Here is a 23,881-nt window from a genome sequence, read left to right on the forward strand (position 1 = left end):
CTCCTAGGTGGTCCTCCTCCTTATTTCAAAAGAGTAGTTTCAGTCCTTTAGTGTACAGCTGGTACCTGAGCCCAAAGTAAAAATTCACTTTATCTGACGTCTTCACCAATGGCCCCAAACTGCCACTTCTCTTAGAATTTACTGACTTCTAGAAACTGAAGCTAGACTTTCAGTAAATTTGGGCCAATCCCACTGGATAGGCAGAAACAATAGTTCAAGAAGATCTACAAGGTGGAGAATTGCTGTCAAGCTCAAATGCTCTGAAGAGACACCCAAAATCCCTGATAATAAAATGGCCACATGAATAGCATCATTCTACAATTTTATTCTACTGTCATTTCCTGGGACCAGTCAAATAGAAATCAGTTGGATAAGTAGTATGAAGAAAATAAAATTGGGGGAAATTCTATGTGGGGTTTTATTATTAAGGCAGTACATTTGAAAGGAAATGAAATTTGAAATACTGTAGACAAAAGTGTTTCATGTTTGTTTTAATATTTCTTTGATTTCTAGTGATGTTACATATTTTTCATATACTTAGTGACTAATTGTACTTTCTTTTTTAGTATTTACTTAAAAATTTTTTGGGGTTGCATCGAGTCTTAGTTGTGGTAGGTGGGATCTTTCATTGCGGTGTGTGGACTTCTCTCTAGTTGTGGCGCACGGGTTCCAGAGTGCATGGGTTCTGTAGTTGCGGCATGTGGGCTCTCTAGTTGTGATGCACGGGCTCAGTAGTTATGGCACCTGGGCTTAGTTGCCCTGTGGCATGTGAGATCATAGTTCCCCGACCAGGGATTGAACCTGTGTCCCCTGCATTGGAAGGCGGATTCATAACCACTGGATCCCCAGGGAAGTTCCTGTACTTTCTCTTTTATAATTACATTTCAATATTTCTAAGACATGCATTTTTCTCGTATTTTAACAGCTTGAAATTGGATCTTGTAATGCATCTTAAAGTAAATGGTATGTCATAGTTTAATTGTCCTTATATTTTCTTTTGCAATAGTAAATAGAATATTGAGGCATCTGGCAGTCCACTGCATTGTAGATTGAATGAAAAGCTGCAGCAGGATATTCTTTTTCTATTTTTATTGCATGTTAGATGTTCATCTTTCAACTGATTTGTAAGAGCAGTTCAACAAGAGTGTGAAATCTGTGTCTCATAATTATTAAATATATTTTCTCAGTTTGTGTTTTAACTTTCTGGTATATCCTTTCTGGTTTCTGCCTTTTGTTTCATGCTATGTCAAATTATGTTCTTTAAAATCTTTTATTTATATTCTAGGTAATTGATGGTTTACTTTTTAAATTTACATGCTGAATTCATGTACCATTAACCTTATTTTCTCAAATCGTTAACTGAACATTCCAAACTATCTCCATTGTTTGAAATAACAATTAAAAAAAATTTATGTATTCATTTATTTTTGGCTGCGTTGGGTCTTCGTTGCTGCACGCGGGCTTTTCTCTAGTTGCGGCCAGCGGGGGCTACTCTTCATTGTGGTGCACGGGCTTCTCATTGCGGTGGCTTCTCTTGTTGCAGAGCACAGGCTCTAGGCACACAGGCTTCAGTAGTTGTGGCTCGCAGGCTCTAGAGCGCAGGCTCAGTAGCTGTGGCGCACAGGCTTAGTTGCTCCGCGGCATGTGGGATCTTCCCGGACCAGGGCTCGAAACTGTGTCCCCTGCATTGGCAGGCGGATTCTCAACCACTGCTCCACCAGGGAAGCCCTGAAATAACTATTTCAACATATACTCAGTTCTTATGTATTTGGATCTGTTTCCGTTCTTCTTTGAAGCCAGCACCAAACTTTTAAATTATGTTTATAATAATAAGCATTTCCAATAAAATTTCCTCCCTATTCTCTGAGGTTATATATTTCCTGATGAAGTTTTAAATTATTTGTCAAGGAAAACAAAACCAAACTCTCAGGAAAAAATTGTCATTTTGATTTAGATTGTTAAGTTTTATAGTTTCCTGTAAGAGTAAATACAAATATTAAAAAATTGAATTTTCTCTGGTTCAAAAAGGGGAAAAGATTTTCCTCCCCTCTTTTCTTAGAGCATTTCCTTGAGAAAACGTGTAACCGAAATCCTTTTTTCTGTCCCTTTGAGATGCATGCAAATCTTTTTAAAAAGTAAATAAACCTCTTGTTAGTTTTACAACCCAGGAATATCTTTGTTAAAGGCCTTGGAGCTATGTCTTTGAAATGTAAATAAACATCAAGGAAGATAGCACCCCATCTCCCTGTGTCTGTGGTAAACTCCTAGGCTTTTGGCTACAAGTTGTAGCTAGTTGCGTGTCATAGAGATGCAAGAAGCTTTACTTTTCATTTGGATAAAGGCAATTAACTAATAGAAATGGCCACCCCAATTACCGTGTGAATTTAGGAAGAACAATGTGTAGTAAATGGTGTTGTCAAGTTCTCTTATCTTAGTACATAGAAAGGGTTGTATCTGTCTGGCTACATAAAAGTGTGATATTTCTGTCTGCAAGCTCATTAGCAGATTGCCTGGAATACGCATTGCAGTCTAGTTCAATGCTTAGTTCATTAATAAAATAATTAATAATAATTAATAATAATACTTTTTTCTTTCTCCATTTGTGGAGAGGATTTTCTGGGTTGGCAAGAGACTATTTTTAATCATCTCCCCAACACCTCCCACCCAGGATATTGGTGGGGGTGTGTGTGTGTATACAGATATGCACACATGTGCACACATTATTCAGATATGTATATATATTTTCCCTATATGGATTCCACATGTCTAAGTTAATTTTATTATAAAAAGTTAGTATTTTTGTAATTAGTTTGAGAGGAAACATTTCTATTGTTGGCCCAGAGTAAACTGATGTCATAAAGTTAGATCAGAAAATCAGCATACATTCAGTATATAGTCCTTAGTGAAGTGATAGTCAAAATATATTATACCGTTAGCGTAAAATTTGAGTAAAAATCTCAGAAGAGTGTGCACCTAACATTAAGCGAGGTTTTTTCCTTTTGTAAAGTGGGATGTGTGCGACTCGTCTTCTGTTTTAGCTTATTCATGTTTTCATCACGTTTCATGTATCATTTCCATAATTCTGAAAGCTAATACTCCTAAAATAAAGTCAGCTGTTACAGGGTGTTATTCTTTGAATGTACTACTGTACTTAGTTCCGAGTACTATCTTTCGGTTACTATCGATATTCATCGCACTACCTCAAGGTAGCTTCCTGCTTTCAAGCGGGTGGCCAGTTCTAATCCGGTACCGCTGCGAGTAAGGAAAGGACCAGGCCAGCAGAAAACACTCGGACCACGGGAAGAAGCCGACCCTCGTGACGTCATCCGAAGTGGAAGCGCCGGGAGGCTCCCGGGACGCGCAGTGCCTGCGTGGGGCGCGGGAGTGCTCCGCGCATGAGCAATTCCACCTCCCCGCAGCAGCCGCCATTCTCCGTCTCGCTCCCCGGCGGAGAGAGGACTCAGGCGCCTCCAGTCCGCTCGGCGCCGCGGAGGGCGGGGCCTGGAATCTGCGCGGGCCGGGAGCTGAGGCCGAGCCCCTGCAGGTGTGTCGGAGGCCTCGGTGCGGGCGCTAGGTCGGGGGCGGGGGGAAGCCGGTCTCCGCGGCCGCGCCGAGTCGGAGACCCTGGCAGCCGCCGCCGCCACCCCCGCTCTGAGCGCCGGACTGGCCTCCGAGGAGGACTGGGGAGGAGGCCAGGCAGGGGGCCTGGCGGGGAGGCTGGCTGTCCGCAGTGCGGTTCCTCCCCAGAAGCCGTGTTTCTCCACCTGCATGAAAGGGGCGGCTGGAGGAGGCCTGGGACGCCGGGCTTAGCGGGACGGACGCGCGCGAGAACAGCCGTTTGTGACGTGGATGCCAAACCCGTCACGTCGGCGCTGGCGCGTGGGCGGCGCTGGCTGCTGGAGACGTGGGTTGTAAAGCCTGAGGGGCCCGGGCTCAAGGCCAGCGCCCGCCGGTAAATGGGCAGGTTAATCTGGGTACGACTCGGATACTCATCTATAAAACTATAATAGCCTTTAGGGTCGTTTCTTGTATTGAATAGGGTAGTGCATATAAAGTACGATAAGGATTCAATAAAGGTGAGCTGCTTTTCTCATTAAAAGGTATGCTGTTCTTTTCATTATTGGCTCATTTAATCATCTTAATCATCATAACCATCCTTTGAATCCGTATTTACCACCTCCATTTTAATAAATACAAGTCCGAAGGTTCAGAGAGAGAAACTGGCTTAGCCATCATTAGCAGGGATTTGTTTTACTCTGTATTTCATGCTGTTTACCACCCTAAAATCCACAGCCTTGGGTTGTATTTAATCCAGTGATTGTCCCTGAGCACCACCAGAGTAGAGTGTAGTGGACCTAATCGTACAATGTAGTATTCTGTTTTCAAAAATTCTTGAGGCTTCATCTTTTTCTCCTCTAAATGTAGGCTGTATTAGGTCCTCTGGCTCTAGCAAGAGCAAGAATCAGTGCACCCCATTTGGAACCATATTCGAAGGATGTGATGACAGTAGCTTTTCTAGCCATCTTGATCACAGCTCCAAATGGAGCTCTAATTATTGCCATTCTGGGACCTAAAGTTACTTACTCGCCATGATCCAAACAAAATGAAAGTGGAATTAGCAGGATTAGAACTTCATTAAAAAGTTGATTTGCCATTACCTGCCTGCTTCTCTTAATGAATTCTCTTACATGAGAGAAAAATTAAAAGGTACAAATATGTGGAGACTACACAGAACCAAGGAGTTAATAAATATATGATTTCACTAAAAAAAATAATAATAATAATTCTTGAGGCTTCCTTAGAGCTCCTGTGTAAAAGGTTAATTAAGGCCCTTCGTGCGTTCTCTAACCTGTCTCTATACCCAGACGACTGTTACACGTGTGAATTTAAACCATAGTTGAAACCCTGAATTTTAAGTTTTACTGGAGAAGCTGAGAATCCTATCCAGGCCAGAGGGGAAATGGGACAGACTTTTTTAAAGATGAAAACTGCGATTTCATCCATGCTCCATATTACGAAGGTGATATCATAATGCCTCTGATTGGATGGTGTATCTAGGCTTTAATAAGTAGGCATCGTGTAAGCACCAGGGCAGCTGGAAGTGGTTTCTTCTGCATGTGAGAAGGACCTCGGCATTTTGGCATCTAGTTACCTTTTGCTGCCCATGTGAAGTGCCTATTGTGGGATTATGGCGCCAAATTGTTATTTTAGAAGTTATATTTGTGTTAGTGTCAACAGTTTAGATGGCCATGTCAGAATTCATCAAGGCCTAATTACATTTTACCCTAGGCCCCAGCCCAGGGTTGGAGGGGACAGTGAATTCTGGGGTTCTGTTGGATTTGTGGTACTGAACGAAGACTTACAGAATCAGAATAGTACATGATTGTTTAAAATTACCTAATTCCTTCTCATGTTAAAGATAATAGCATAAGTGGGAAGCAGCCACATAGCACAGGGAGATCAGCTCAGTGTTTTTTGACCACCTAGAGGGGTGGGATAGGGAGAGTGGGAGGGAGACGCAAGAGGGAGGAGATATGGAGATATATGTATATGTATAGCTGATTCACTTTGTTGTACAACAGAAACTAACACAGCATTGTAAAGCAATTATACTCCAGTAAAGATGTTAAAAAAAAATAAAGATAATAGCATAGAAACTAAGATAGTCACTAGGTTTGTTAATAGCAGAGCATAGCATAGAACTGAAGCCTCCCTGTCACTGTACCATATTTTAGTCAAAATAGGGTTTTTGGAGAAGTGATTTTGGAGAAACTGAAATTTAGAGAGATGAAACATCTTATTTTTGAGAGCTCTGAAGACTTTCTAACCTTGTGGGGTTTATAATATCGGTAGGAAAAATTGTTATGACATGTAACTTAAAAGATTTTCCATATCAATAGATGTTTCTCTTCAACATCATTTGTAATGTCAGCATAGGGTTCCATACTTTGGATATATATTATATACCTTGCTTAACTAATCTGCTATTATTGGACATTTAAGTTTTATATTCTTTTGTGTTATCTAGTAATGGACATATAATTTTAAAAACAGCCAATAGGAAAGAAATGTTTAGATTCAAAAATGTCCCAGATTCATCAAGATTATATGAGAGTCACCAGTGGACAGGTGGGTACTCCTTTATCATGGTCCTTCCTATTCCTTCTCATGGCTCAAAGAGATTTTCCCGGAGGTTTATCTTTTACTAAAATGTTGTATGTAAATTTCTCACAGGTGATTCCTGACTGCAAGATAAGGTCTCTTATGACTTCTGTCTTCCAACTTTCCCTGTTCTGACTTCATAGTTTCTATACTTTCCAATAGCAGCAGAAAATGAACAAGTTCCGGGTGAGTCATTTATTTACCTCTTAACTTTATTTCACTCTGTGTGTGCGTGTTTTCAGTGAATTTTATGAAAGAGAGCCCATATATTAAATTAGAAAAGAGGAAATCGTTAAAAATCACCTTCAGGGAAAATACTGTTTGAATACAACAGCAGTTCCAAGGTGTGGTCTGGGAGCCCCAAGACCCTTTCAGAGGGTTTGTGAGGTCAAAACATAATACCAAGATGCAAATTGCCTTTTACACTGACGACATTAGCACTGATGGTGTAAAAGCAATAGATTGCTCCCTGTCTGGCATACATCAGGATGATGACACCAATGACATTGTATTCCTCTGCAGTAATAAAAAAACTGCCACCTTTACTTAAGGATATCCTTGATGAAACAGTAAAAGTTACTAATGTTATTAAATCTTGACCCTTGAGTACACATCTTTTTAATATTCAGTGGGATGAAATGGGAAGTTCACCTAAAGTACTTTTGCGGCATACTGAAGTATGATGGTTGGTTGTCTTGAGGAAAAGCACTTGTGTGATTGATTTGTGAGCTCACCTAGCCACTTTTTTTCATGGAATATCATTTTTATGTGAAAGAGCAACTGGCAGACAAACAACGGTATTCACACGGTATTCAAACATTTTCTCAACAATGAGTGATGTGAGCCTGTCATTTCAAGGAAAATAACTGTTAGTATTTGTTGCTAATATTAAAAGTTGAGCTTTCAAGTGAAAATTAGAATGTTGGAAAACTTGTGAAGTTGACAAATGCTGATACTTAAAGACTTTTCTGATGAGATTGTTAAGGATATTAACAAATGTGATTTTTTTAATATTAAATAATAAAATGTGTCAACATTTGAGTCATATTTCTGATGTATCTGCTCAGAGGCAAACTCAAGCAGTTTAAGAGGACAGAGTGTTAGAAGTGAGGAACAGGGAATAAGTTGGTTAGGGAATGCCACTGTAAAAGGTAATATTTGAGGAATATCTTGAATTAAATGAGAGAGAGCCAGGTAGAAATCTGGAGGAAGAGCATACTACATAGTAGGAATAGCAAATGCATACACCCTGAGGCATGTTCCAGAAACAGTATTTAGGATACTGAAACTAGAGAGAAGTGAACTTTGGGGAGAACAGTAAGAGGTAAGATCTAAGAGGTAGAAAGGAGTAGAATATATATGACTTTGTAGGCTGTAGAAGACATGAATTTTGATTTTATTGGTTCATTAAATATTTAAAAAATCATACTTTATGCAAGTAATGTACATAATGTATATGTATAATTTAGGGAATACTGATTAAGTAACACCACTGTATCCCATATCTGGCTTAAGCAATGAAAATTACTAGTACTTTTGAAGCCCCTGTATGCCCTTCCTTAATCTCATCCCACCATTACCCAGAGAAAAGGAATCCTGAATTCTGTGGTAACCATTTCTTTGCTTTTTAAACTTAATTTTTAAAAACAAAACAGCATATTTAGCAATTAATTAAATGCCCAGCCCTTTGGTAAGCCCTTGACGTAGTTTATCTTACATAATCCTCACAGCCAACTTTTGAAGTGTTGTTATTATTACTATTCCATAAATTTTCAGTGTGGACATTATCTATTATTAATTAGAGATCATAGCCTTTAGCCCTGATGGTGGAAAGAAAGAGAATGTAGAAAAATTTAACCTATTCTACGGTTCTGCTTTGGTCAGTCTTGAACACATTTATACCTTATATATGAAAATTTCCTTATCCAGCATTCGTTCAGGTGTGGCACATGATGTTTTTCTTACCTTATGCTCTGTAATTAACTGCTGAATGGTCAGTCTGGAACAAAAGAAATAACTAGTGAGCCTTTTTGTTTTTTGAAGTAGTTTTAAGTACAGTCATCACTACCTACTCTTGGAAAAATTTATTTTGTGCAGATAATTGGATTTTTTTAGGGATTTTGGCCAGATTAGAAAGTCTTTTTTATTCCTTCTTGCATCTCTCAAGTTCTGCTGCCATCAATTTCTGCTGTTTGAAAACATCCTTTATAGTTATTGTTTTTATTCTGCTTGCTTGTTGTTTTAGTGAGGGTCTGCTGGTGGAAATTTCTCAGTTTTCTTTATATGAAATATCCACGAAGAGCTTTTTCACTGTGTATAGAAATATTGGTTGACAGTTCTTACCTTTTAAAACGCTGAAAAGCATTCATTGTCTTCTACTACTGGTAGTATTGAAAATTCACCTGTTAACTTGTCACACCTTTGAAATAAGTTTGTCTGTTTTGGGCTAGCTGCTTTTTAAGATATCTTTTATCCTAGTATGTTTATATTTCTTTTTATCCTAATTAGATTTACTGTACTTCCCTTGGGTTGAGTATTTTGTGTATTATATTGTATCTCCTTTGTTGACTTTGAAGCTTTATTTTTGTGTGTTATTTTGCTTATTGCTGAATCTGGAGATTACAACATGCACCATTAAAATAATGGTGTCTTCAAATACTGTATTCATGAACAGTGTAATAAACTTTTATCAGTATAATTCTCTTTACACCCTCCTCACCCTGTGGTCCTTGTCTTATATCTCACTTATACATATATTTTTAACCCCAAATACTTGTTATTTTTGCTTTAAACAATATTCATCTTTTAAAGAAACACGTGTGTGTGTGTGTGTGTGTGTGTGTGTAAATAAAACTCTTTTGTGTTTATGTACATATCTGCTTTGGGAGCTCTTTATTCCTTCCTACAGGTCTGGGGTTCTCTCTGATATCTTTTCCCTTCAGCCTAAGCAACTCATTTTATTATTTCATTTATTATTTCAGCACTGATGGTGACAAATTTACTTGGCGGGTCTTTCTGAAAACGCCTTTATTTCACCTTGGTTTTTGAAGGATATTTTGCTGGATATAGAACTTAGTCGAGAGTTTTCTTTGTATGTGCATTTTTAGGATGTCTTTGTCTTCTGGCTTCTGTTGTTTCTGATAAGAAGCTAGTCTTCATCTTATTGTTATCCACCTGAATATAATGTGTTCTTTTCCTCTGTGCTTAAGATTTTCATTTTATCTTTAGTTTTCAATAGTTAGACCATGAGGCACACAGGCATGATTTGTTTTGCATTTATCCCTTTTGAAGGATGACAAAGATTTGTGGGTTGTTGCCTTTTTTTTTTTAACATCTTTATTGGAGTATAATTGCTTTACAATGGTGTATTAGTTTCTGTTGTATAATAAAGTGAATCAGCTATACATAAACATATATCTCCATATCTCTTCCCTCTTGCTTCTCCCTCCCTCCCACCCTCCCTATCCCACCCCTCTAGGTGGTCACAAAGCACCGAGCTGATCTCCCTGTGCTATGTGGCTGCTTCCCACTAGCTATTTATTTTACGTTTGGTAGTGTATATATGTCCATGCCACTCTCTCACTTTGTCCCAGCTTATCCTTCCCCCTCCCCGTATCCTCAAGTACATTCTCTAGTTGGTCTGCATCTTTATTCCCGTCTTGCTCCTAGGTTCTTCTGACCATTTTTTTTCTTTTTCTTTAGATTCCATATATATGTGTTAGCATACGGTATTTGTTTTTCTCTTTCTGACTTACTTCACTCTGTATGACAGTCTCTAGGTCCATCCATCTCACTACAAATAACTCAGTTTCATTCCTTTTTATGGCTGAGTAATATTCCATTGTATATATGTGCCACATCTTTATCCATTCATCTGTTGATGGACACTTAGGTTGCTTCCATGTCCTGGCTATTGTAACTAGAGCTGCAATGAACATTTTGGTACATGACTCTTTTTGAATTATGGTTTTCTCAGGGTATATGCCCAGTAGGTTGTTGCCTTTTATCATTTTTTAAAATTCTTGGAACTCACTCTTCAGATAGTTTCTTTGCATCATTCTCTTTGTCTTTCTAAAATCCTAATTTCAACAGTGTTGAAATATGTACATATTGTCCTAAATGTTCAGATGCTCTGTTTAGTTTGGGTTTTTTTTGTGTGTGTGTGTGTCCTTTAGTTTGGATATTTCTACTGAGCTGACTGTTTTCAAGTTCATTGCATCCTTCTTTTGCTCTGTCAATTCTCTTCATTCATAAGCCTGTAGAATCCACTTCTGATGTTGTATCATTCAATTCTAAAAATTCCTGTTTTTTCTTTTGTTTTTCTTTCTCTGCTAAGATTCCCCATCATTTCATTTATATTCTCATTTTTTTTTCACTAGGTCATTTAGTTTTATTTATTTAGTTTTAGTGTAATTACTTTAAAATCCTTATCTGCTAATCACAACATCTAGGTTAATCTGTAGGTCTGTTTCAATAGGCTCCTTTCTTCAGTATGAATAAAAATTTTCTACTTCTTTGCATGTCTCCTATTTCTTTATTATGTGCTAGACATTATGTATAAAAGTACAGTAGGGATTGAAGTAAATAATACCTCCAGAAAAAGACACGTCCCTTCCTCTGTCTGCTCGCTAACTCAAATATGTAGCTGAGATGGCCCTGGGCTTTAGTGAGGTACTGTTCACCACCAGCTTCACATATCGAGGGCAGTATCAAGGCTTTCCTTCAGCAGGGCTTGGGTTGTGAACACCACCAAAGCTCCACTGATGTGCTTTTAGCTTAGCTAACAGCTTTTCTTTTGGGTGACTGAGGAGTTGCTGCCCTGTAGAGCTTTAAGCACCTGAGACATCTCTTCCTGCCCTGGTGCTCTGCTCCCAGCCTTTGGAGGGTTGTGGCCATGCACTCAGTAAAGGCCTGTGGGGGGAAAATGGTGAGTGTTTGTATTTCAGAGCATCCATATAAATTATGGAGCTTTCCTTTGGTTCCAGAAACTGCTTCCCCAACTTAAAATAAACTGACCACTTTGAGACATTTGGTTGGAAGTAAAAAAGTTCTACAGATACTAATCTTATGTTTGGGGACCTCTTGAATATGAAACTCCCACTCAGTCACCAGGTAGTATCAAAAGGCAAGTTGGTGTTGACTTGCTTTGGGACCAGGGTTCTTAGGGATGCTAATACATCACACAAGACCATAAGCAAACATTAAAAGTTTGTTAAAAGTTGAACCAGTTTCCTGTCTTCCCTGCTTGCCCCCAAGAATGAAATAAGTTGTGGTTTTCTGTTGTCTTTTGAAATATTTGTCTCTTCTGAATTTTATCTTTTGTTCACCTTTGGATTCTCAGATCTCTGATTTTAGAAAACACTAGGTTAGGGGCTTGTTCTCATTGTTAAGGTTAAGATCAACTTCTCCTTTGCTTCTCAGAATTTGTTTCTATTCAGAATTTGTTTCTTTATGCTTATTTTAGAGATGGTGGCTCTGAGCTGCTTTCTGCTCTACATTTTTGCCCTGGCTATGAAATTTGAAAATGCCCTGAAAATGCTAACCAGAGGTATAAGACTCATCATAATTAATTTCACTTTTTTCTTGGATCTTTACCTCTCAAATTCTAGTGCTTAAGTTAATATTTGATGCTTTTGTATAGCTATTTTTAGTGTGTTTTGGGGGTTTTGTTTTTTCTTTTATTTATTTTTCTTTTTTAAAATTATAGTTGACTTATTTATTTTTAATTGTAGTAAAATACACATAACAAAATTTACCATCATAACCAATTTTAAATGTATAGCTCTGTGGCACTAAGTACATTCACATTGTTGTGCAACCATCACCACCATCCATCTCCAGAACTCTCCACCATTCTACTTTCTGTCTCTATGAATTTGACTATTCTAGGTGCCTTATATAAGTAGAATCACATAGTATTTGTCCTGGCTTATTTCACTCAGAACAGTGTCTTCGAGGTTCATCCATGTTGTAGCATGTCACAGAATTTCCTTCCTTTTAGAGGCTGAATAATATTCCATTGTTTGTATATATTACATTTTGCTTATGTAATGTACATAATTTTGTTTACATTTGTTGATGGACACCTGGGTTGCTTATACCTTGTAGCTATTGTGAATAATGTTGTTATTATGAACATTGGTGTACAAATATCTGTTTGTGTCCCTGCTTTGAATTCTTTTGGATACATAACTAGGAGTGGAATTGCTGCATCATATGGTAATTCTATGTTTGATTTTTTTTGAGGAACTGCCATACTATATTCCATAGTGGCTGGACCATTTAACATTCCTACCAGCAATGCACAAGGGCTCCAGTTTCTCCACATCCTTGCCAGTATTTGATATTTTCTGATTTTCTTTGTTTTTTGGGTCTTCTTTTTTTTGATAGTAATGGGTGTGAAGTGGTTTTGTTTTGTGCTTTGTTTTTAATTTTATTTACTTTCTAACTTACAGCAAAATTCACTTTTTTTGGATGTACATTTCAATGACTTTTGACACATGCATAAAGACATGTAATCATCACCACAGTCAAGATACAGAACAGTTTAATCACCTCAGAATTTCCTTGGTTCCCTCTATGTAGTCTCCCCATCACTGATTCCTAGCAATCACCAATTTATTCTTCATCTGTATAGTTCTGCCTTTTCCTGAATGTCATGTAAATTGAATCACATAGTATGTAGTTTTTTGAGACTACCTACTTTCACTTAGCATGATGCATTTGAGATTCGATCATGCTGTTGCATATATCAGTAGTTCTTTTTTTTACTGCTAAATAGTATTCAGTTGTATGTGTATACCCCACACACCAGCTGAAAAATATTTGTGTTGTTTCTGGGTTTTTTTGGCAATTATGAAAAGAGCCATTACAAACATTTGCATTCAGATGTCTGTGTGTACACAGATTTTAATTTCTCTTGGTTAAATACCTAGGCATGTGCTTACCGTGTCATATGGTACTGTTATAATTAACTTTATAAGAAACTGCCAAACTGTTTTCCTGAGTAGCTTGTATTCTTACCACAATGTATCAGAGTTCCACTTGCTTCCCATTCTTTTTTTTTTTCTTCTTTATTTCTTTATTTTTGGCTGCATTGGGTCTTTGTTGCTGCATGCGGTCTTTCCCTAGTTGCGGCAAGCGGGGGCTACTCTTCCTTGTGGTGCGTAGGCTTCTCATTGCCGTGGCTTCTCTTGTTGCAGAGCACGGGCTCTAGGCGCACGGGCTTTAGTAGTTGTGGCACACGTGCTCAGTAGTTGTGGTGCACGGGCTTAGTTGCTCCGCGGCATGTGGGATCTTTCTGGACCAGGGCTCAAACCCGTGTCCCCTGCATTGGCAGGCAGATTCTTAACTACTGCGCCAACAGGGAAGTCCCTTGCTTCCCATTCTTGTCAGCCCTTGGTATTTCAGTTTTTTTTTTCTTTAAGTCATTTTGATAGGTGTGTATTGCTATCCCATTATGGTTTTAATTTTCATTTTTCTAATGACTAATGATACTGAAAATCTTTTGATGTGCTTGTTTGTTATCCATACATCTTCTTTTGTGAGTGTCTCTTCAAATCTTCTGTTCATTTTTAAATTGGGTTGTTTTCTTAATGAATGTTGAGAGTTCTTTATATGTTCTGGATACAAGTACAATGCTTTGTTGGATTTGTGATTTTCAAGTATTTTCCTCACTATCTGTGGCTACTCTTTTCATTCACCTAACAGTGTCTTGCGCAAAAACGCGATGAACTCCAAATTTTTCTTTTTAGTTTCTTTTGGTATCATGTCTAAAAAGTCTTTGCTTATCTCGAAGTCACAAAGACTTTTCTTCTAAAAAATTTTGGAGTTTAACATTTTATATTTAGGTCTATAATTGGTTTTGAGTTGATTTTTTTATAAAGTATAAGTTATTGGCTCATATAACGCTCATTTTTATATATAGATGCCCATTATTTCCAGTGCCATTTATTGAAAAGCAAATGTATATATGTTATCTTAATATATATTAACTTAGCACGTATACGATAGATACAGAAATAATTAAAGATATGTGTATAAACATGAGTTAATATGCAAACATACATTTACTAACTGTCTGCTGAGAGGGCCTATAAGCAGTGACACCTCAGTATCCATGAGCAAACCCAGCACACAGATCTTGGTTTCTAAATATCATTCTACAGTAAAAGGAACCAGAATTCCATGGAGAAATTGATTGATTCTGGGGCTGAGGCGAGGGTAATACAAAATAAGTCCAGAGCATTTTGTACTATCAGAAATTAAGGAAGTGCTCAAAAACAGAGTGATGGGGACACATCAAATGGACATGGGCACCAACCCGAAAGAGCTTCTCATGGCAAAGCTGGAACAATTTGAGCAACAAAATAAATAACATGGTATTGGATTCTAACCCAAAGCATTAAATATTTGAGACCATACTGATATAAGTAAATGATTGAATAAATAAATAAATGGGGAAAAGAGAGCCCTTTGAAGGATTCCAAGTAATATATCTAGATTCTGCCCCCTCTTAGAGGTGGGGCTTATTCCCTCTTTTCTCGATTATGAGCTAGACTTAGTGATTTGCTTTCAAAGAATGGACTATGAAAAAGAAACATAATTACAGTGGAGAAAAGTGGCAAACACTACCTTAAAAAGTGATCCAGGTTAACATCACCTGTGATATCATGTACCCCCTGATATATTGTGATAAGAAGCATTCTTTGTTATTCTCCCACAAAACCTAAAATCTCAGTCTAATCAAGAGGGAAAACACCAGACAAATCCAAATTAAAGGGCATTCTAAAAAGTATCTGTTTAGTATTCATCAAAATTGTCAAGGTCATATAGAACAGGTAAGACTGTCACAAACCAGAAGAGACATGACAACTAAATGCGATATAGTATCCTGAATTAGATCTGGAATAGCTAAAGGGACATTAAAGAAAAGACTGGTGAAAGTCTGGAGTTTGCTTAATAATCCATTTGTTCCAGCACTATTTTTTTGAAAAGACTATCCTTAATCCACTGAATTTCTTTTGAACCTTTATCAAAATTATATGTGTGGTTCTATTACTGTACACTGTTTTTGTTCCAATGATCTGTGTGTTTATCCTTTTGCTAGTAACACAATTAATATAGCTTTGCATGCAATAAGTCTTGAAATCAGGTAGTGGATTTGCTGATATTTTGTTGAGGATTTTTGTACTTATAACCATGAAAGATATTGGTTGGTAGTCACTATGGTGGTAAATGTTTAACCAGATTTTGGGTACTGGGAGAGAAATCTGGTTTGTACTGTTTACCAATTTCTATGGTATAAATATCCCTGCCGTGGCTAATTTCAAGCTACAAAATGATGTTAACCAATTGCCCAAAATTTGACAGTCAGCACTCTTGATCTGGTACAAACAGGTGCAAGCCACCACTGTAGTTTTCTGATAATGCTTTTGTTAGGTTTGGGTATCAGGGTAACGTGGGCTTCAAAAATGAGTTGAGAATGGTTCTCTCCTGTTTGTTTTATGGAAGAGATTGCATATAATTGGTATTGTTTCTGCCTTAAATGTTTGGTGGAATTCACCACTGAGACCTGAAGATTTCTTTGTTAGAAGGTTTTGTTGGTTTAAATGAAGTGAAATTCACATAATATAATATTGACCATTTTAAAGTGTACAGTTAAGTGACATGTAGCACATTCACAATGTTGTGGGACCACTACAACATATAGTTCCAAAACATTTTTGCCATCCCCAAAGAAAACCCCATTCCCATTAAGCAGTCATTACCTAGTCCCTCTCCCTTTAGCCTCTGGCAATTACCAATCTACTTTCTGTCTCTGTGCATTTACTTATTCTGGATATTTCATATAAGTGGAATCATATGTACATTTTCTATTTGGCTTCTTTCACTTAGCATAATGTTTTCCAAGTTCATTCACCCTATACCATGTATCAATACTTCATTTTTATGGCAAAATAATACTCCATTGTATGTTTATACCACAGTTGTTTATCTGTTCATCCACTGATGGACATTTAGGTGGTTTTCACTTTTTGGCTGTTGTGAATAGTGTCACTATGAACTTTTGTGTACAAGTATGCTGGGTTGTATGGTATTTGTATGTTTAACTTTCTGAGCAACTGCCAAACTTTTCCACAGCAGCTGTACCGTTTTACATTCCCACAAGCAATATATAAGGGTTACAGTTTCTCCACAACCTCCCCATCACCTGTTATTTTCTGGTTTTGTTTTTTTAAAAAAAAAAACACCCATCATAGTGAATATGAAGTGGTATAATTGTGGTTTTGATTTGAATTTCCCCTAAGGACTAATGATGTCGAGCATCTTTTCATGTGCTCATTTGTATAACTTAGAGAAATGTCTGTTCAATTTCTTTGCCCATTTTCTGGCTGGGTTATCTTTTTTGTTATTGAATTGTAAGTATATTATATATATTCTGGATAATACACCTTTATCAGATATGCAATTTGCAAATATTATATTCCATTCTGTGAGTTGTCTTTTTCCTATTTTGGTAATATCCTATGATGCATACAAGTTTTATTTTTATATATATATATGTATGTATATATATGTATATGTATGTATATACATATATGTATATGTATGTATATGTATGTATATATATTTCCTTAGCTGCCACGCCACATGGCATGTGGGATCTTAGGTCCCTGACCAGGGATCAAACCTGCGCCCCTTGCATTGGAAGCGTGGAGTCTTAACCGCTGGACCGCCAGGGAAGTCCCCATAAAAGTTTTAAATTTTGATAAAGTCAGTTTATTTTTCTTTTACTGCTTGTACTTTTGGTGTCACATCTAGAATCCATTGCCAAATTCAAGGTAAGGAAATTTATTCCTATGTTTTCTTCTGAGTTTTATAGTTTTAGCTCTTAATATTTAGGTCAATGATCTATTTTGAGTTAATTTTTTTTATATGGGGTGAGGTAGACGTCAGGTTTCATTCTTATGCATGTGGACATTTGGTTGTCGCAGTGCCATTTGTTGAAGAAACTATTCTTTCTCCATTGAATGGTCTTGTCTTCCTTGTTGAAAATCAGGTGGCCATAGATGTATGGCTTTATTTCTAGACTCTCATTTCTATCCCATTGGACAATATGTCTATCTTCATGCCAATCACACTGTTTTGATACTGTAGCTTTATAGTAAGATTTGAAATAAGTGTGAGTCCTCCAACTTTGTTTCTTTCCCAATTTTGTTTTGACTGTTAGGGACTTCTTGCAGTTCCATATGAATTTGCGGATTGGCTTTTCCATTTCTGTGCAAAAGTCATTGGGATTTTATTAGGGATTGCACTGAACTTGTAGATTCCTTTGAGTAGTACTGTCACTTGAACTATATTAAATCTTATAGTCTATGAACACAGAATGTCATTTCTTTTATTTAGGTCTTCTTTAATACTTCCAGCAATGTTTTGCAGTTTTCAGTATATAAGTCTTACACCTCCTTGAGTAAATTTATCCCTAGGTGTTTTATTCTTTTTGATGCTTCCTTCTCCACCATCTTGGCCATCCTTTGTGACCATCTTTTATCTTGTACATACTTCTGTCATAGCACCTGCTATGCATACTGCATTTAAGAATTTAATCTTTGCCTCCCTGTCAGCATGTAAGCTCCCTGATGACAAGAATAGTTGCTTTCATTCATCTCTGTATCTCTGGCAGAGTTCCAGGCATGGAGTGATATCTGAGTAAATATATACTGAACAAATATTTTATATATGTATAAAGCAGGGTGGCAGTATATCTAACTCTCCAGAATAAATACTATAGTTAGCATATTAACAGTTCACATGTCTTTTTGATGGTACTGTATTTTGATCACTTCAGTTTTAACTGAAATATGTTGTTTCAGGGACCAGTAACATTCAAGGATGTTACTGTGGAATTCACCCAGGAGGAGTGGCAGTTGCTGGATGCTGCTCAGAGGACCCTGTATAGGGAAGTGATGCAGGAGAACTATCATCACCTCATCTCAGTGGGTGAGGAAATCTTCCCTATCTGTAACTCCCAGTAGTTTGCATTTCCTTTCTCAGTTACTGGAATTTGTTAAGTCTCCTATAGGATTGAATATTAGCTTTGTTTTAGGGGTCAAAGTTGATGAATCCATTTTGGGTACCAGAAAATTATTTGTGTTCCCATGCACTCCACTGATACAATCTAAATTTGCCAAACTTATGTGGGACATTCCTTGTTCTGCTCCTAAACTGCACTTCCTTATCCTTCAGAGTTGCTGTATTCCAAGCAATTTGTATTATTTTCTTTATCTTTCTATTAATAGGTTATTGTGTGAATAAGCCAAATGCAGTCTTCAAGTTGAAGCAAGGAAAAGAGCCATGGATATTAGAAGTAGAATTTCCACGTCGGAACTACCCTGGTAAGTTAGAAATTATAACCTGTGAGGAGGTTGGTGCCTTTGACTTTTGAAATTTTTTTTTTCAGGAATCTCGTTTTTAAATGTCCTATACTTTTGGAAATGATTGAGGATACCTGATCTGCATATGTAAGCAACATAAATCACAACTCCAGTTTTCGTTCTCCATCTAAATTCCCTCTTTTGCTTGACATTTTTTTAAAGTAATAACTCTCTGTAGTTGTTTTATTTTTTAAATTAATTAATTAATTAATTTATGGCTGTGTTGGTTCTTTGTTTCTGTGCGAGGGCTTTCTCCAGTTGCGGCAAGTGGGGGCCACTCTTCATTGCGGTGCGCGAGCCTCTCACTATCGCGGCCTCTCTTGTTGCGGAGCACAGGCTCCAGACGCACAGGCTCAGCAGTTGTGGCTCACGGGCCTAGTTGCTCCGCGGCATGTGGGATCTTCCCAGACCAGGGCTCGAACCCGTGTCCCCTGCACCGGCAGGCAGACTCTCAACCACTGCGCCACCAGGGAAGCCCCCTGCTTGACATTTTTTAAATAGATTTACTTCTCTTCCCTATATACTAACTCTGAGTTAAACTTTCATTTTGTCTTTTTTCTAGAATTCCCAGTTACTCCTTGCCATTAAAGTATGCAACTATAATCTTAAAATCTGTCTTATAAATTTTTTCAAATGCCATTTTCCTCCTTTCATTAACAACAAAATGCCTTAGTTTTTTCAGCACCCATTTTAATTTCCTATTCTCTCTTTAAACTCTGAAATCAGGTTACAAATCATTATGCCTTTCATCAGTTATATTATTTTGGAGTTGATACAAAATACACCTAATTTTCAGTCAAGAACTAGTCTGGCGCTTTGTTGCCTACTGCATCTTATTATTATTTATGTATTTATTTTTGGCTGCGTTGGGTCTTCATTGCTGTACGCGGGCTTTCTCTAATTGCGGCGAGTGGGGGCTACTCTTGGTTGCAGTGAGCGGGCTTCTCATTGCGGTGGCTTCTCTTGTTGCGGAGCACGGGCTTCTAGGCGCGCAGGCTTCAGTAGTTGTGGTTCGCGGGCTCTAGAGCGCAGGCTTGGTAGTTGTGGCGCACAGGCTTAGTTGCTCCGCGGCATGTGGGATTTTCCCGGACCAGGGCTCGAACCCGTGTTCCCTGCATTGGCAGGCGGATTCTTAACCACTGGGCCACCAGGGAAGCCCTGCTTCTTATTTTTCCTTGTGGCCCCAAAACACATGCCAATTTTCATTTCATCTGCTCTCTTAAATGTCTTTCATACATAAGATCTTATTTCATGAGTATCCAAGTTAACCTTGCACATGTCCTTATCAAATAACTTTTTTTATGTTTTCCCCATAAATGCCATGAAATTCTAACCCCAAGCCTCTGCTCATAATCTTTCACTTTCTTTCAAGCATTTAAAGATGAATAGGAAGGTCCATAAAGATTCTAGAACAATGTTGAATAATTACTCTTTAAAGATCATGTAGCAAATTGAAGCAGAGATGTGGGGGCTAAGATATGAAAGCAGAATAAGACTAGTGTTGAGTCATAGGTAACTCTGTTTTGGAGATGCAGTATTTGGTGGTCAGCATTGAAAATCTCTGGTGCTACAACTGGGAATTCGTTCTGTTACAAGGATGGCTTGCACTCTGCTTTTCTTTAATCTTTCCTTTTGGATGTATGTGTTTCTGGGTCTTCTGAACCAGCAAAAATTAAGCCAACTAGATAGAGAGGAATTTTCCTCTAAACATGAGGAAATGGATGTTCTGAGAAAGTCACTTTAGTGTTGACATCTAGATTGTTGTATATGGGTAAAGAGGAATAAGTGGAAGTTTATAGTCTACTAATTACTAGGAATCCTAACACAGTAAACTAGGTTTGAGTGGGTACAAGACCTATACTTTAGCTCCTTCATCCAATAATCTTTCCTCTGATATTTCCAGTGAACACAGTTGTCTACTAATTTTTATTTTCACCCTACTTACTATTCATTGCCCTTTATGGACTCACAGCATTCTCTGTGAGTTTCACATTCCTGTTCAGCAGCACTTTGAATATCTTTTGTTCTCTGCTCCCTGTTCTTTGTTTTTTTTTTTGGCTTAACCTTCTCCAGGTTTTTAATATCATATTTGTAGTGTCAAAGATACTTGGGTTTATAACCAGCTCCCTTCCCCTCTGCTATAGCAGTTTTTAGTGTTATTTATGTTTCTTCTAAACCACTGAGATAGAGGAAGTTTGCACTTGAGAGTTCCTTCATTTGAGGATATTGGCCTGAAGTCTAAGAATCCACCCTATGACCATAATAATGTGTTAAGATTTTTACGGTATTAAATTTTGGATTCCTTTGTAGAAGACCTATGGAATACTCATGACCAAGGAGCAAGATACCAGGAAAGCCAAGCTAAAAATTCAAGGCAAGTTCAAGAATTCAATTTTGAGATTAGAAGCTTTGTAAGAAAGGGTCTTGATGGGGGTACTAGAAGTGAGAGAGCACTAGTTAATAATAAATGTGAAAAGACTAACACTGGAGCAAATTCCAAAGAACATAATCCAAATGGGAAAGCCCTGTTTCATAATAGAGACCTTTTTTATAATTCAAGATCAGGAGATTACAACTTTGAAACAGTCTTTTGATTCTTCTTACTTACACGATAAGGGAGGCTTTATTACACAAAGTGGAGTTCAGGCAGTTGAGAGACCTATAACGCAAGTGAAATTCCTTCTACCAAATGTTAAACCATAATGTATTTCAACATAGAATATTCACAATGGAGAAGCCCTATGAAGCTAATGAATATTGGAAAAATCTCTAGAAATTGGTTCTCAGAGTTACTTGGAAAATATACACAGCAGACCAAAAAAAAAAAGCCTTATACGTTAATGAATCTGGAAATTTCTCTCTAGGAATGGAGAACTCACAAAACATCAGAAAACTCATACCAATGAGAAAGCCTATAAATGCAATGAATGTGGAAAGTCCTTCTGCCAGAAGTCTGTCCTCATAATACATGAGCATACTCATTCAAAGGACAAACCCAGTGAATGTGGGAAATCTGTCTCTCGGAATGGAGACCTCACAAGACAACAGAAAACTCCTACCAGAGAGAAGATCTATGAATGTAAAGAATGTAAGAAAACTTTCTACCACCTGTCATCTCTCAGTAGACATTTGAGAACTCATGCAGGAGAGAAACCCTACGAATGTAATCAGTGTGAGAAATCCTTCTACCAGAAGCCACACCTCATGGAACATCAGAAAACACACACAGGAGAGAAACCCTATGAATGTACTGAATGTGGGAAGTTCTTCTACGTTAAGGCATACCTCATGGTACATCAGAAAACACACACAGGGGAGAAACCATATGAATGTAAGGAATGTAGGAAATCCTTTTCCCAGAAATCACACCTCACAGTACATCAGAGAACACATACAGGGGAGAAACCCTATAAATGTAAGGAATGTGGGAAATTCTTCTCTAGAAATTCACACCTCAAAACTCATCAGAGAACTCACACGGGAGAGAAACCCTATGAATGTAGGGAATGTGGGAAATGCTTCTACCAGAAGTCAGCCCTAACAGTACATCAGCGAACTCACACAGGGGAGAAACCCTTTGAATGTAATAAATGTGGAAAAAACTTTTACTATAAATCAGACCTCACTAAACATCAGAGAAAACACACAGGGGAGAAGCCCTATGAATGTAATGAATGTGGTAAATCTTTCTCTGTGAATTCCGTCCTCAGATTACATCAAAGGACTCACACAGGGGAGAAACCCTATGAATGTAAAGAATGTGGGAAATCCTTCTCTCAGAAATCACATTTTGTCATACATCAGAGAAAACACACAGGAGAGAAACCCTATGAATGTCAGGAGTGTAAGGAAACTTTTTTCCAGAAATCAAAACTCACTGCACATCAGAAGACACACACAAAGGGAAAAGCTTATAAAGAGTATAAATTGGAAAGTTCTTCTGTCTGAATTTATCCTTCAGAATAATCAGATAATTTACATGAGACAAAAACCTTATGAAATATCATCAGTATGGGAAAATTTCAGCCACAGTCTTTCATCATGGAGAGAAAGTCTGTAAATCTTTTAGGGAGAAATTTTTACCATATATCAGACTTTTACTAAGTATCAGACAACATAGATGGTAGAAACACTACAAATTGTAAAACATGAGGGAAACCTCTCTTTCAGAAGTCATACTTTATTGTACAGTATAGAAACCATACGAGAGAAATCCTATAAGTGAATGTAAGGAAATTTCTGTCAGGGTAGCCATCATTTAGACATCCAAAAGCTCACATGAGTGAGAAATTCCTATCAGTATCCTGACCATTCAGAAATCTTTTTATATCATTTGGACTCAGAACACTCTAAAAGGGGATAATCACAAAGACTGAAACACATATGGAAGGCTTTATCAAGAAGTGATGTTTTGGTGAATGTCAGATCAATGATAAAGTATAGAACCTTTATAAGTATTTTAAATATATGAAAGCTTTTTAACAAAAATTCTAAGAGACTCTGTACTGAGGGTAACACTTATACTAGAAGTCATGTTGCAGAAATCTGATTACAAGGCTGTTGTTTTTCTTTTAAAGAAACCTGCAAATATCTAGATATCTGGAGCTTTTTAAAAAGCACAAATAAATTGAATAACCAGGTGACATCATTAAACACATGTGAAGAGTCCTTTAGTATGTAGGACTTATGTGTGAATGTCAGTGTGCTACAGAACACAGATTGTGGATGTTTGATGTGCATGTGAACCCATCCATAACTGTACATAGGGAAATATGTAGCCTTGTTTAGTTCAGTAACTTTTAAGTATATGAAGATATCTCATTAAGTCTCAGCAGTGACTTCTGTTAATAGAATGTGTATTTAAGTTTAATACTCTTTTACAATTATAATGTATCTTTTCCTCCTATTTCTGAATGGATATGGATTTTACTGAACTAATCCTTCAGAAAGAAGCTAAAAATGTTTTTATAAATTTTTCAACTCTCTCATGGTCAGCCAAATTTTACATTAGGGATACATTTTTTTTATAGGAAAAACCTAAGTTCATTTTAAAAAACAGCTGAAAACACCCTACACAATAAAACAAATAATGCTATGTAAAGAAACGTCTGTCTTAGTGTTTTAGCAGATTGCAGAGCTGTCTGAATTTGTGTTTTGTATGAGAGTCCTAAATGTTCTTCACTACCTTTTTCTTCCTGGTAGAAGCAACATGACATAGAGGTTAAGAGTGTGGACTCTGGACTCCTACTGCCCAGGCTCAGTTTCCAGCATGAAGCATGCAC

At 37.5% G+C, this 23,881-nt stretch overlaps 2 protein-coding genes across 2 annotated transcripts in view; one reads left to right on the forward strand and one right to left on the reverse strand.

The window, feature by feature from the left end:
* Positions 1–8,144, reverse strand: part of LOC132350750 (zinc finger protein 33B-like) — a 47,066-nt gene extending 38,922 nt beyond the window's left edge. Inside the window, exon 1 of the mRNA XM_059900198.1 lies at positions 8,128–8,144. The gene's annotated coding sequence lies outside the window, so the exon portion shown is untranslated. The remainder of the gene's footprint in view (positions 1–8,127) is intronic.
* Positions 3,384–22,643, forward strand: ZNF25 (zinc finger protein 25). Its single transcript, XM_059900201.1, has 6 exons — positions 3,384–3,544; positions 6,235–6,348; positions 18,039–18,165; positions 18,465–18,560; positions 20,910–20,973; positions 21,464–22,643. Exons 2-6 carry the CDS (start codon positions 6,334–6,336, stop codon positions 22,545–22,547), a joined length of 1,386 nt encoding a protein of 461 aa, XP_059756184.1. The 5' UTR covers positions 3,384–3,544; positions 6,235–6,333; the 3' UTR covers positions 22,548–22,643.
* Positions 22,644–23,881: the final 1,238 nt, after the last annotated feature.

Source organism: Balaenoptera ricei, chromosome 16, assembly GCF_028023285.1.
Source record: "Balaenoptera ricei isolate mBalRic1 chromosome 16, mBalRic1.hap2, whole genome shotgun sequence".
NCBI lineage: Eukaryota > Metazoa > Chordata > Mammalia > Artiodactyla > Balaenopteridae > Balaenoptera > Balaenoptera ricei.